Consider the following 12282-nt stretch of genomic DNA (forward strand, 5'->3'; position numbering starts at 1 on the left):
AAGCACAAAATCTCTGACAACTCAAACATTAAAAAGACTATTGGTCCGGAATAGTATTCTCAGTTCAGAGACATATGTACATCTTCAGTTAAGTGCTAAGCAGAACAACTACAAGAAAAGAAAATCGATTTTGCCCCGAGGAGGCCACTCATTTCCTAGCTGTCCCCTCCCTCCACCAGCAGGTGTTCCTCACGGGCCTCGCATCATGGGGGAGCTGGACGGACTGACGGTGGGGACCTTCCCTGAAGGTCTGCCCGTACAATCCAATTAAGAAAAAAAAGGCAACAGAACACAAGTACTAATGGCTCACCAGCGGTTACCGGGCAGAGGACTCTGGGGCAACCCTGCGGGGCAGGCAGGCTCTCCCGCGGGGCGAGGGGGTGGGAACGCAGCGCACAAGGAAGCCGGGTAGGAACACCAGGCCCTGAGTTCTGAGCTGGAGTTTATGTTTGGTCAGGAAGCCACCAAAGGTTTTTAAGCAGGGAGCGACATGACGAAAACAGTTGAGAGATGATCCTGGCAAGGCTGTGGAGGAGCTTCAGGCTCAGGGCTTCTCTTCTGGTTCAGGGTTTTCCAAAAGAACCATGAAGGCTAGTTCTGAGAGATGCATTTCTTAAAAAATAAGGTTCCAAAGTCAAAAAGACACGGAGCACACATCTTCCTCTGCCCCCTAACCGGTGTGCAATACATGCTACCATAGTAAAAATTCTAACAATTCTTTCCATTAAAAAGCCTATTCAATTTTCAAAGTTAGCCCTGTGGTTCCGAAGTCAGTCTCTGAAATACACGCCCTAAGTTGCAAGCACTGACTTTCCATGACTTTCCATGACTTTGCACTGAGCTGCTCTTCAAATGGGCACCGCTGTACGGTGCTCCCAGGGGGAGCAACAGGGATTCAAGGATTTTTAATTTTGCAGTGCAGCGGTTCTCAAAGTGTGGTCCCTGCGGCAGCCACACACCTGGCAGCTTGTTAGAAATGCAAACTCCACCAAGCCCTCCAGGTGATCGATGAGCATAAACGCTGAAATCTCAAAAGCACTGTTAGATTACAGTGTACTTTTTTCAGTTAATATTTCTGCACAGTTCAAAACAACCTGGGCAACACCTGAGGGGTAACAAACAGAAGTCAAAGGCTGCCATCCCTCCCCAAGGGCAGCATGAGGGCTCAGCAGAGACAACAACGAGAAACAGACCAGGGACCAGTCACCTCCCCCCACTCCCACAATCCTGAATTCCAGGAAGTCAATTAAGAATAACACTGGGACATGAACAAAGTCTTCTTCAAATGTGAAAAAACAAAATCGTGGAAATAAAAGTGACCAAAATACCATGAGTGACCAGCCCTGAACTGGGCTGGTCTCAGGGAAGCTGGATGCACAATTTGGTCATGAAGGAAACAGCAGCCACGTGGGGGGCGGGGGCACTCTGGTGGAGGGAGGAGGAAAACACAAATGCCAGCACCAAAAGTCAGGGAGTCGGGGCTCTGCTCTCAGGGCGGGAGCCTTGGTCGAGTTTCATTAAGCCTCAGTCTTCTCATCTGTAAAACTGGTCTAACAGCCCTTCCCTCAGCAGAGGCCCCGAGGATTAGCCAAGGGCATAAGCTGCTCCTCCCTCCCTCCTTGCATTGGAAGGAGCGCAATAAAATTTAGTTCGCTTCCTACAAGGCTCCCACTAAGGGCATCAACATGGGAGCACCAAAGGACCACTTGCTTTTCCCACTTATCTATTCCGGTAACACAGTGCAGCAGAAGGAAAAAGCCACCCGCCTCCTGGTAGGAACTGCTGAGGAACTGTGCAATTCTTTGTACTTACGTTATCTTTTTCTTTTTAAATTACCTCTCAAGAAATGTTTGGTACAATGAAAGGGCATCAAACCCGGGAAAGAAATGCTCAAACAAGACCTTTCTACAGCAGGTTCTCAGTTCACCAGGAGTTCAGGTAGCAATTTAACGACTTTGAGTCAACCGCACTGAACTTGATTTTAAAGTGATGCTGGGAAACTGTGCGTAAAACAGCTGCTGACCAAAACCAGTCCTCAAGTTCTGGATTACTTTTCATTTCTACTCGTTTACCACTGTATGTTTCTACCTCCAAAGGTGCTCTGTTCTAAGCAGGAAGCACACTCTTGGAGCCACGTATCCACTAACGCGAGCATTTGAGGGGCAGCACTGAGCCACGCGCGGGATTCCCGAGTCCAAGGCGCCTCGTCCCCAGACACGTGCAGACTGGGTCCCCCCACGGGCACCTGACCCACCCTGGCGGTGGCGCTGCCAGCTTCCCAGGAAGCCTACACTCAATCCCGGACCAAGGCTGCACCCCCAAAACATCAGTCGACTTAAGCAAATGTTCCTCCGACAAGATACCGTGGGGCGCCCTGAAAACGGTCCTGTGCCCACAGAATCCCGAGACTAGAAAATGAGAGACAGAGAGGAAGAAAGCATTCAAGTCGGGGAGGTGGAGGTCACAGACAGACACATGGAAAAACGAGGGTGTGTGCACGCTGCCTTTTTCTTACAGAGAGAAACCAGAATGCATCACATGATGAAGAGGAAAGCGGCTCAGGAGTCCCTCCCCGCCCCCATGGACCGGGCGGTCCTGACCTTGGAATTCAAATTCTATTCATTCATCCATAAATTCAAGAGAGTGATTTCCAGGTAGAGAGCACGCTGAGCATAAGATCTACTTTGGTCAATCCTGAAACCCCATTGAAATCACAGTATAAAGGGGGTTTTCTTAAAAAAGGCTTTAAACCTCCACGTACCAGGAGGGGAGAGAACACCCGCAGCAAGAAAATTCCAGAAGCTAGAAAGTGGGTGGTGGAAAGAAAGATGGCGAAGACGGCAAATGCTAAGCCCGAGGCAGGGAAAGCAGAGAATCAACTGCACCCACCCTGCCGAATCCCCAGGAGAGCAGTGACTGCGAGTCCTGCAGAAGCGGTGGGACACCCAGACGGCCTGCCCGCTGCCCACAGCCAGGAAACTGCCCCGTGCCTCCCCAGGAAAGGAAACTGAAAGCATATTCTCTGCAAAGGAAAATGGAGGGTTTCAGGAGCGGGAGTGAAACTACACGGGGCACTGTGCCCGCCCTCAGCGCCTTTCCTCATCCAGAGCGAGCCTCAGGCAGGAGGAGGGACCACGAGGGGACAACCACCAGCCCACCGGGAGCAGCCAGAAGGCTCACGGGAAGGCTTCTGCAGGGAGGCACAATGTAAAAAACGTGATACGCAACTGACATCAGCCCTTCCTCGCCTCTCATGCCCGCTAGGAGCACCTACATCACTGGGGTTAAAAAAGCCCCAGTCAGGGTTCAGACTTCCAATCAGCCTGTCCCCTACTCTGAAATATGAGTGGACATTCGAGGGTGGCCTCTACCACAAAACATAGAGACCAAAACCAACAGGGGGGCAAAGGGGCCATGGGGGAAGAGAATCTATTCCGAGGGAAAAAACAACATAACTACAATTAACATACTCAGGGAGATGAGAGCAGATATGTCAACTGAAACAAGAAAGCAACAACATTCAAAGAATCAAAAAGAGCCCTCACAATTTAAAAAACGAGAGCAGAAATGAAATACTCTTTGGCAGAGCTGGAAGATAAAGTTGAGACAATCTCCCAGAAAGCCAAGGAAAAAAGACAAAGAGATGGAAAACAGGTTTCAAAGGGTAAGAATACTTGAGGACCAGTCCAGAAGGTCCAGCATCCAAATAATAAAGAGTTTAAGAAAGAGTGAACATAGGAAATGGGAGAGGAAAGGGAATCAAAGAAACAATTCAACAAAAAGACCTGAGTTGTCTGATTAAGGGCCTGTGAAGTACCTGCCACAAAAAATAAAAGAAGACCCACATCAAGACACATCATGATGAAACTTCAGATTACAAAGAAAAAATTCAGACCCTATGAAATTCAGGAAAAATGAAACAGCTTGCATGCATAGATTCCGGTATCGGTGTGGCATTGCATTCCTCAACAGCAACACTGCAGGCTAAAACACAGTGGAGCTGCTGTCACAATTCTGAAGGAAATAATTTCCACCCCATGACTAAACACCATGCCAAAATATCAATAGAGGGGAAAGGCAAAAATAAGAAACTTGCAGATATCCATGACCTCAAAAAAACCTATCTCCCATGCACCCTATTCACAGGAAGGCCACTACAAGATAGGCTCCACCAACACAGTCATGGAAACCAAGAAAGATGGCAGGAGACACAGAAAACAAGCCATCCCGAGAGAGCAGCCCAAGGAATCCCGAGGATGAAGGCAAGGAGGACAAGGGATGGCAGAGGGGATGCCAGCGATACAGGTTAGGAGGTTCACAGGAAGCAGTCTCCCTCCAGAGGAGTGAAATGGACAGATAGCCTGTGTGCTTCACCTGAAATTCCCAAGAGGAGATTTCAACAACCGGCAGTGGGTTTGGGGGTTGAATAAGTTACAAGTGCTGCTACAGACTAAATGTTTATGCCCCCTCCCCAAAATCATATGGTGAGACCCAACCCTCAATGTGATGGAGGTGATCAGGTCATGAAGGTGGCGCCCTCAGGATTGGGACTGCTGCCCTTATAAGGAGACCCCCCCCCAGAGCACCCCCTCCCCCTTTTCCCTGTGAGAACACAGCCAGAAGCAGGCCCTCAAAAGACACAAAATCTGCCAGAGCCTTGATCTTGGGCTTCCCAGCCTTCAAAATTGTGAGAAATGTTTGTTGTTTAAGCCACTCAGTCTACAGTATTTTGTCACAGGGGCCCAAACAGACTAAGACAATTACATTTCCCAAAAAAAAAAAAAAAACTTCCAAATAAGATTTGAAAAGTAATCCTGGTTTACTCATGGCTGGCTGGGCTTAGTGTTTCCACAGTCACGTTAACAGTACACACGAATCTAACTGAAGTCACCAACGTAAGTGCACTGGGCACAGGGAGGGGAGGGACACGGGAGGGAAGGAGGCAAGGACACGAGAACTAAATCCTCATCTTCAGGGTCCAAAGTCTACTGACAACGCCTGAAACTAGGGAAAAAAGAAACAGCGATTTTTAAATGCTCTTCGTGAACAAAGAAGTAACAACAACAACTGCCAGCGAAGAGGATGGAAGGGGCTGCCTTGGGAGGGGGTGAGGGAAGGAAATGGAAGCCAAGGGCAAGGAACTGCTCTCTCCCAACAACTCTTACCACGTGCATAACTTTTCAAATAAAAACTAAACAAAAATTCTAAGTAATTAACATAAGACAAAGGATTTGGACCTACACAGTCCTTTCAAATCTTAGGGCCAGAAAGTCTTTTTAAAAACAGGAAGAGACTTAGTGGGAAGATAAACACGGGCTACGTATTTGCTAAGCATTAATGTAAAACTCGAAAAGTTCCCACAATGTATTTGGATACCAACAGGGCTCCTTCTACTGACCAAGACCCTCCTGAAAATATAATGGAAGGTCTGTAAGTGGACAGTGCCATCCCCAGGGGCGTGCACACCAAGTGCCTTTGTAACCCACAACCGGGATGCTTTATACTTTGTCCCAAGCAAAGGTACATCTCATCTTATTTTCCCTCCTCTAAATCTTGGAAACCAGGGAGCCATTTAGGATTAGGAAACTCGGCATCCACCCCAGGAGCCAGGTGCTGTAACAGCTCTGTTTTTCTCCTTCTCAAAGCACTGAGCACTGAGAGTTTGAAAGGTATTGCACTGCAAAAACAGGAGTTACGGCAGGGAAACGACCAGTCATTCGGATGACAGTGCTTGACTCTGAGTGGCAATAGAGGGATAACAGAGTCGACTTCTATTTCCTGCGCTCATACCCGCCACGAGATTCCATTAATGATAACAATGCTGAGCCCAAGCACCAAAAAAAGCCACAGCAGGACTGGGTTGGGTGTGGTCCATTTCCTGTAGGTATGGAGTTTCCGAGCAGGCAATTCTGAACCACAGGGAGAAATCACCCGAAAAGAGAGCAGAGCGGCCCAAAGATCCTCAGGCTCCTGGACCCTGGCCTCAGTGTGACTGTAAAATACACTAGGAAGAAGCAACCACTACTGACAGGCTCATTTCTTCAGGAACTCTTCACGCCGCATCTCGTACCAAAGTCCTAGAAAAACTGTTCAACTCAAAAGCTGTGTCAAGTCGCATCAAATAAGTAAACTCTGCTCCACACGCCAGAACAGTGAACTCAAAGATGACCACAAAAATTACAAAAAGGAACAAGAAAGCAACGGTGCCACTTACCCGTTTAACTACCCTCCGCCGGGACACTGTGCTACGTTAGCAGCCTAGAAAAATCTAATCTGACCAAGTTCTACTTGAAGGTCACTGGTTGTATGTGAAATACTATCGAGAACGTTCCCTGATACGGGATTAGAACCAAAATGCCCTGGACTCCTCCAAGTTGTTTTCTTTTTGTAATCTTCTGACAACCCTCCCCCTCCAAAACTGACTTTAAGCAAAACAAATTCTTAACACTGTTAAATTTTGGTGATAGAGAAGAGGGACTATGAAATCTTGAAATGGGTATTTAAAAAAAAAAAAAAAAACCTTAATTATAGGCTACTAACAACAACAGAATGTGTCTTTATTTTCCTTATAGCATAGAGCATGGGAAAAGGTCAAAAGCAAGGCGCGTGAAGGAGAGTGATAAAGACTATAAAATGTTGGCTAAGAGTTCACATTACAAGGTTTGAGGCAACCTTGCTGAAAGGTCCACCTGCGCTGCGGGCGGACACGAGACCCTCCCACCCTTCAGCCTCCTCCTCTCGCTATCCCGGGGGCCTCTCGCCCAGAGAGCCACCGCCGCCTTCCAAGCCGCAGCCAGCGCTCCCAGCATCCTTCCACCTTGGCCCACCACGTGCGCCGCCCCAGGCGGCGGGGAACGCGGGCCCCCTCCCCGGCTGCCGCCCCTCCAGCTCCAGGGCCCCGGCTGGGCGCCGCGAGTCCGCTCTGCTCTCGCACCCCGCGCCCTGCTCTCTGCGCCCCCCTCCCCCGCTCATCTGAACCTTCTCGGGGAGGGCACCCCAGTCGGCCCCCGCTAGGCCGCTGACCTCCTGAGCGCTGGCCAGAAGGAGGGTCTCACCTACACCTGCCGCGGCTGCTGCAGAAATGTGCCGCGAGGACGCGGCTCCTCATCCAGTCCAACACTGGACCACATTCTACGGGTCAGCCTGGCCCTCAAGGTGCCTTCAGGGCCTCCACCTCACAAATACCCTGAACGTCCACACACGCGGAGGCAAAAAGCACGAGAGCACTTAAGGCAAGATTAAATGCAGCTGTCCTTCTGTTTGTCTTCACTTCCCAGATTTCCAGAGCACACAGGTTTCCCCAGGGTAAGCAAGAGCACTGGAGAAAAGTTCCCAACTCACCCAAACTGGCCATTAAACGTTTCTCTCTCTCCCCACACAGAGGGGCATTTCTCAGCAAAGGTTTCTCCAAGCAGCCAGAGAAACGCAAAAATGATGTTAATACGTAGAGACTCTGTGTTTTCCAGCTATTCCTGTAAACGGTCTGTACTTTCAAATATGAGAATATCTTACGTGTATGACATCCTCAGAACATGCTAAACTAACTCAGGCCCTGTCATACATGTTAGATATCAAATCAGTATAATTCAGTCAGCTGTGAAATCAATTTAGTTTTGCAACAGCTCTTTGTTTTTCTTCGTAATCAAATGCATCACACAACGGTACATCACAAGTAGTGAGGATGAGGACTGTCTTCTGAAACCTTTACTTTCAGGTCTTGATGTAAAATATATATTTCTTACATGGGTCACGGTCCAGAAAAGGTTTAAAGTGACTGATAAAATTCCATTACAGAAACTTATAAACCAAAATCTAATTCTTTTTAAATTACAACTTGCGCAACTAAAAGCTGATGGATGCTGCCGCCTCCAGCTGAAGCTGAATTAAATCGAGAGAAGCAACAAATGTTCAGCGAAGGACAGGGGGTAGTTACATCCACAACTCAACCTAATTTCTTTATGTCTATTCGTAGTTACTACATTCAGTTCATGATTTCTATTTTCTTCCCCCATGCTAATATGAAACTGGGGTGTGGGAGGTTTAAAAAAAAGGAAAGGCCCCTGGCAGCCTTCATGAAAAGGTTATTAAAAAGGATCACTCGTAACTCACTCAGATTTGCAGCCATCAACCCCTCACCAAGCACCCGGCACAACAGTGTTCAATAACGGTTGCTGATTGAACAAATAAAATACCGTATTTTAATTTCTTCAGCAAACCCAAGTTGGAATGAAATAAGCACTACTGTTTGCTAGAGTAATAATAAAGCAATAATACAGCATGGTGAGTTAGAGAATGGGTCTTGAGGGCAGGAAAGACCTGGTTTCCAATCACAACTTTGCCACATAAGGCACTATATCTCACCTTGGTCAGTTCAGTCTCTGCTGGTTTCCACGTCTAGAAAATGGCATACATTACACCTATGCCTCAAGCAGTACCAATAAGAATCAAGAGGCATAAAAATGATTTGCAAGACAATGAAAATGATGTTTTCACTGAAATTATTCTGTCAATTCAGGTTTATTTTTTAAGCATCTTTGCCTAGGCTGCCTGAATTCACTCTGCTGTCTTTCTGAAATTTTTAAGCCAACGCCTTATGAACCCTCATCAGGAGATGAGAGAGGAAAAAAGGGAGGTTATGGGATGTATCAGGACACAGCACAGGAGGCTTAGTACTCCTTTCCTCCTGTTTTAGCCTGGAGAGCAGTCCGAGGCAGGTGTGCCTTTAATTTAATCCTCCACAACAACTCTGAGGAAGGCCTCCCTGGGCAGCAGCAGCTGCCGATTCAAAGTAGGAAATAAATGTGCTGGTTGTTTTTCTTTTGGAGTGGAAGGGAGAGGGAAGGAATGTTCTTCCCCAAATGGCACACTGAAAACAATCATCATACAGTGTGTAGATGCACTTAAATACAGGGGTGACTCTGTCAGAGGCCACCTTCATGCCCCTAAAACTGTAACAGCTGAAAATTTGGTTGTTTCAACCCAACAAAAATTTATCAGCCTTTACACTGAGGAAGCACAATAGAAACAGTTCCCTTGTAACACCACCTAGGAAATACATTTGGGAGGCCAAATTATTAAAAGAAATGTACCTTCTTTTCCCAAGATTTAAGAATTCTGGCCCACACTCTTGAAGAAAAAAATTAAAAGGGGAGAACAAAAAAAGTGTTGAGACTAGACACCACCTGGTGACCATCTGATACTGACTCCAGGGCACCAGCCAGCGAGGCTTTAAGTACCTTTTTAAACTGATTCGCTTTCCACAAAAGCTGAATACCTCCATGGTAAGCTCTAAGTGAGGCAAGTGTGCTAGATTACAACCTGATTAACAGCATAAGAGTCTGTCTAAAGAAAGTACACAGCAAACGTATTTTTTAATCATTACAAGAAGCCCTTCTTGCCCTACTGGTCAGAAATAATTTTTTACCCAGTTCACCCTGCCTTCCTGTCTCTAAATTCAAACCAAACCAAACCAAACCAAAGCAGGAATTTTTAGGAAATACCAAGAAACCACATCTGATTTTTACCTAGCGGTCAGCAGAAGCTTAGGTTTTAAATGCGTGTTGAGTTTAACAGCTCTTTACATGAGATTCAAGGACAGTTTTCTTCAAGCACCGTCAAGTTATTAATGTTAACTGTTACAACATTTTTTTTTTAAAGAGGCTAAAATTCTGGTAACTTTGTGTTATTATTTTTCTATGTATCAAACCTGAACAATGAAATCGAGTTTTCTTTTTCAGATTTAGAGGGAGAGAAAGAGAGAAATGCTCTCTCTTTAAGGAGGGGGCAGATTCCCGGCTCCTATGGAGTCCAGGTCCGAATACCGCACTTCGCAGCCCTCAAGGGTGAGGGGGGGATAAAAAAGAAAATGAGCCCGTAGAAGGCTATAAAATAAATAGTCCACTGGGATACCTGTGTTTGTTTTCTTAAAGCTCCTCTGCTCCCTTGTTCGGCTAGCCTGGGAGAGCCAAACTTTAAAGACATTTCCTAACTCTACCGTCAGATTTTAATGCCAAACATTTTGCCCCCATTTACACGCTTACAAACATTACAAATTAGCCAAGGACGGTGGTTTTATCTTTCAAAGGGCTAAAAAACAGTCCCCGATGGCGAAAAACCTTAAAGCATCCCTGTAAATTTGGAATTCAACTTCTCCCCCTTTACCCCACTCCAAAAAAAGTCACTGAGAGGCCAAGAGGCCACAAAGTGGCAACGGAGAGGGTTACTGGGAAGGGACTCAGCTGCATCCAATCAAGACTCCAAGCCAAAGCCCTGGGTCCCGGGATCCACACTCGAGTGTACGCTGTGCCATCGATTCCTTCTTCCAGAAGGGTTGAAGGCTCGCACTTTCCCCTCCGTCTGCACCGGCAGGAAACGCGCGGAACAGACGCGCTGGAAGTGGAGCTGGCGGTGGCACCTTCCTCCACCCCACCCTGCCTCCTCCGCCCTCCAGGCCCGGGACGAGCCGTGGCGCGCCCGAGGCCCTCCCCCGCCCCTAAACTTTACCGCCCCCTCGCCGAGAGGAACCGGGGCCTCCACCGCCCCCCGCCCGCGCCGGGGCCCTGAGAGCGAGCCGGGCCTCCCAAGGCATTTCCCCACATCACTTCTCCCCGGGAATGGGCCGGCGCGGGGCCTGCGGCTCGGGAGGCCCCGGGGGGAGAGGGAAGCGAGGAGGGCACAGCGGCCGGCAGCCCCACATCCCACCCACCCCCCCGACCACTGCGACTCCCGGCCGGCGAGGCCCGCCTCCGGGCCGCGGCCCCCAGGCCCCTGCACACACGCACCCGCGGCCGGCGGGCAGGGCACCCCGGGTGCTGCGAGCACGACGCGGGAGGCCGGCGCGACCCCGGAAGGTGCAGCGTGGGGGGGGGGGCCGTGTTTACACCGCCAAGTTCCCGCTTCCGCCCCGGCCCGCGCATCCCTCCCTCCCCTCGGCGGCCCGGTCCCTGCCTACCTGCATGCCGGGCAGGCCCGACTGCACCGGGGAGTGAGCCATGGCGGTCAGGACGGCCACTTCCTGGGACGGGACGGCCGGGCCGCGGCGATCCGCGCGGGCGACGAGGCCCGCGGGCCGCGCGCAGCCCTCGGGCGGCGGGGCCGGCCGGAGCCCAAGGCCACCCCAGCCCCCGCGGGTCCCGGGCCGGGCGGCGGGCTCAGGGGCGAGCGGCGGGCCTCGTCTCCATGCACCGCACTGGGGAGGGGTTGCGAGGAGCGCGGGATCTCCCCGCGAGCTGCCGCCGCTACCGCTGCTGCTGCTGCTGCTGCTGCTGCTCGGCTAGAACCTGGCGGCCTGGGCCCGAGCGCTGGCCGCCTGGAGCTGGAGTGGACGGGCACAGCCGGCCGAGCCCGCGAGCGCCGAGCCCGGAGCGCGCCCCGCCCCGGCCCGGCCCCCGCGCCCGCCCCCGCGGCCCGGCCGGGGACCCCGCCCCGCGCTTCCGGGAGGGGGAGGAGGCTCGCGGCCGCCCGGCGCCCTAGGCCGCAGCCGCCTGCGCCGCCGCCTGCCGGAGCGGGTGGAGGTCTGCGCGTCTCCTGCGGGCTGCACCGCCTCGCAGCCGCCGGGGCGGGGCGGAGCGGAGCGGAGCGGAGCGGAGCGGGGAGGTGGACGCGCGGGCGGGTGCGGGGAGGGGGCCTCAGGTGAGGCGACCCCCGGCGAGTGGAGCGCGGGGACCGGTCCGAGCCGGGGGTGGGCCACGTGCCCATCCCGCCCCCCAAGTACGGGCCAGTGGGGCGCCCAGCGGGTCTGGGCGGTGAGGGCGTGGTGAGTACCAACTCTTACTCTACCGTCTCCCTCCTGCCCTCCACGCCAGCCCACCCCTCTCCGCCTGGCCCCGGGGCAACGGGCTCCAGGCGACCTCCCAGAGGGCAGAGCCTCGGCCAGGGGGACCGCGGGAGGGAGAGTGCCCAGCGGAGCCTCAGCCAGTGGCCGGTTCAAAACTACCAGGGCGGAGCTTCTTCGGTGTCTGGGGGAAGTTTCCAGCCAACCCAAGGAGGAAAGCCGTAGGGGAGAGGCCGAGAGCTGTTAACTCCCGGTGCTTTGGCTACTGGAAAACACCCGGCTTGGAACGCTAGGAGCTGTAAACTTAGCTAAAAAGTGAGGGGGCTGAACCCCACCATCTCTGGGCTCCGGACCAAGGCGGGGGCGTCCACCCACGAGAAGGGAAAATGGGGGAGGGAGGGGCAAGGAGGAAGGGAAGACAATGGAAGGAAACCGTGTCTAGACTTTCCCCTGGCCCTCTCCCGCTCTTTCGGCTGCCTCCACCTTTTAGCCACCTCTCCTCCAACTGC

General features: G+C 51.4%; 1 protein-coding gene across 1 annotated transcript in view; it reads right to left on the reverse strand.

Moving 5' to 3' along the window:
• STK24 (serine/threonine kinase 24) overlaps positions 1-11272 on the reverse strand; it is a 103207-nt gene extending 91935 nt beyond the window's left edge. The window contains exon 1 of the mRNA XM_068526479.1: positions 10952-11272. Within this exon, the coding sequence (XP_068382580.1) occupies positions 10952-10993 (42 nt within the window). The 5' untranslated portion in view covers positions 10994-11272. The remainder of the gene's footprint in view (positions 1-10951) is intronic.
• Between the last annotated feature and the right edge of the window lie 1010 nt (positions 11273-12282).

Source organism: Eschrichtius robustus, chromosome 18, assembly GCF_028021215.1.
Source record: "Eschrichtius robustus isolate mEscRob2 chromosome 18, mEscRob2.pri, whole genome shotgun sequence".
NCBI lineage: Eukaryota > Metazoa > Chordata > Mammalia > Artiodactyla > Eschrichtiidae > Eschrichtius > Eschrichtius robustus.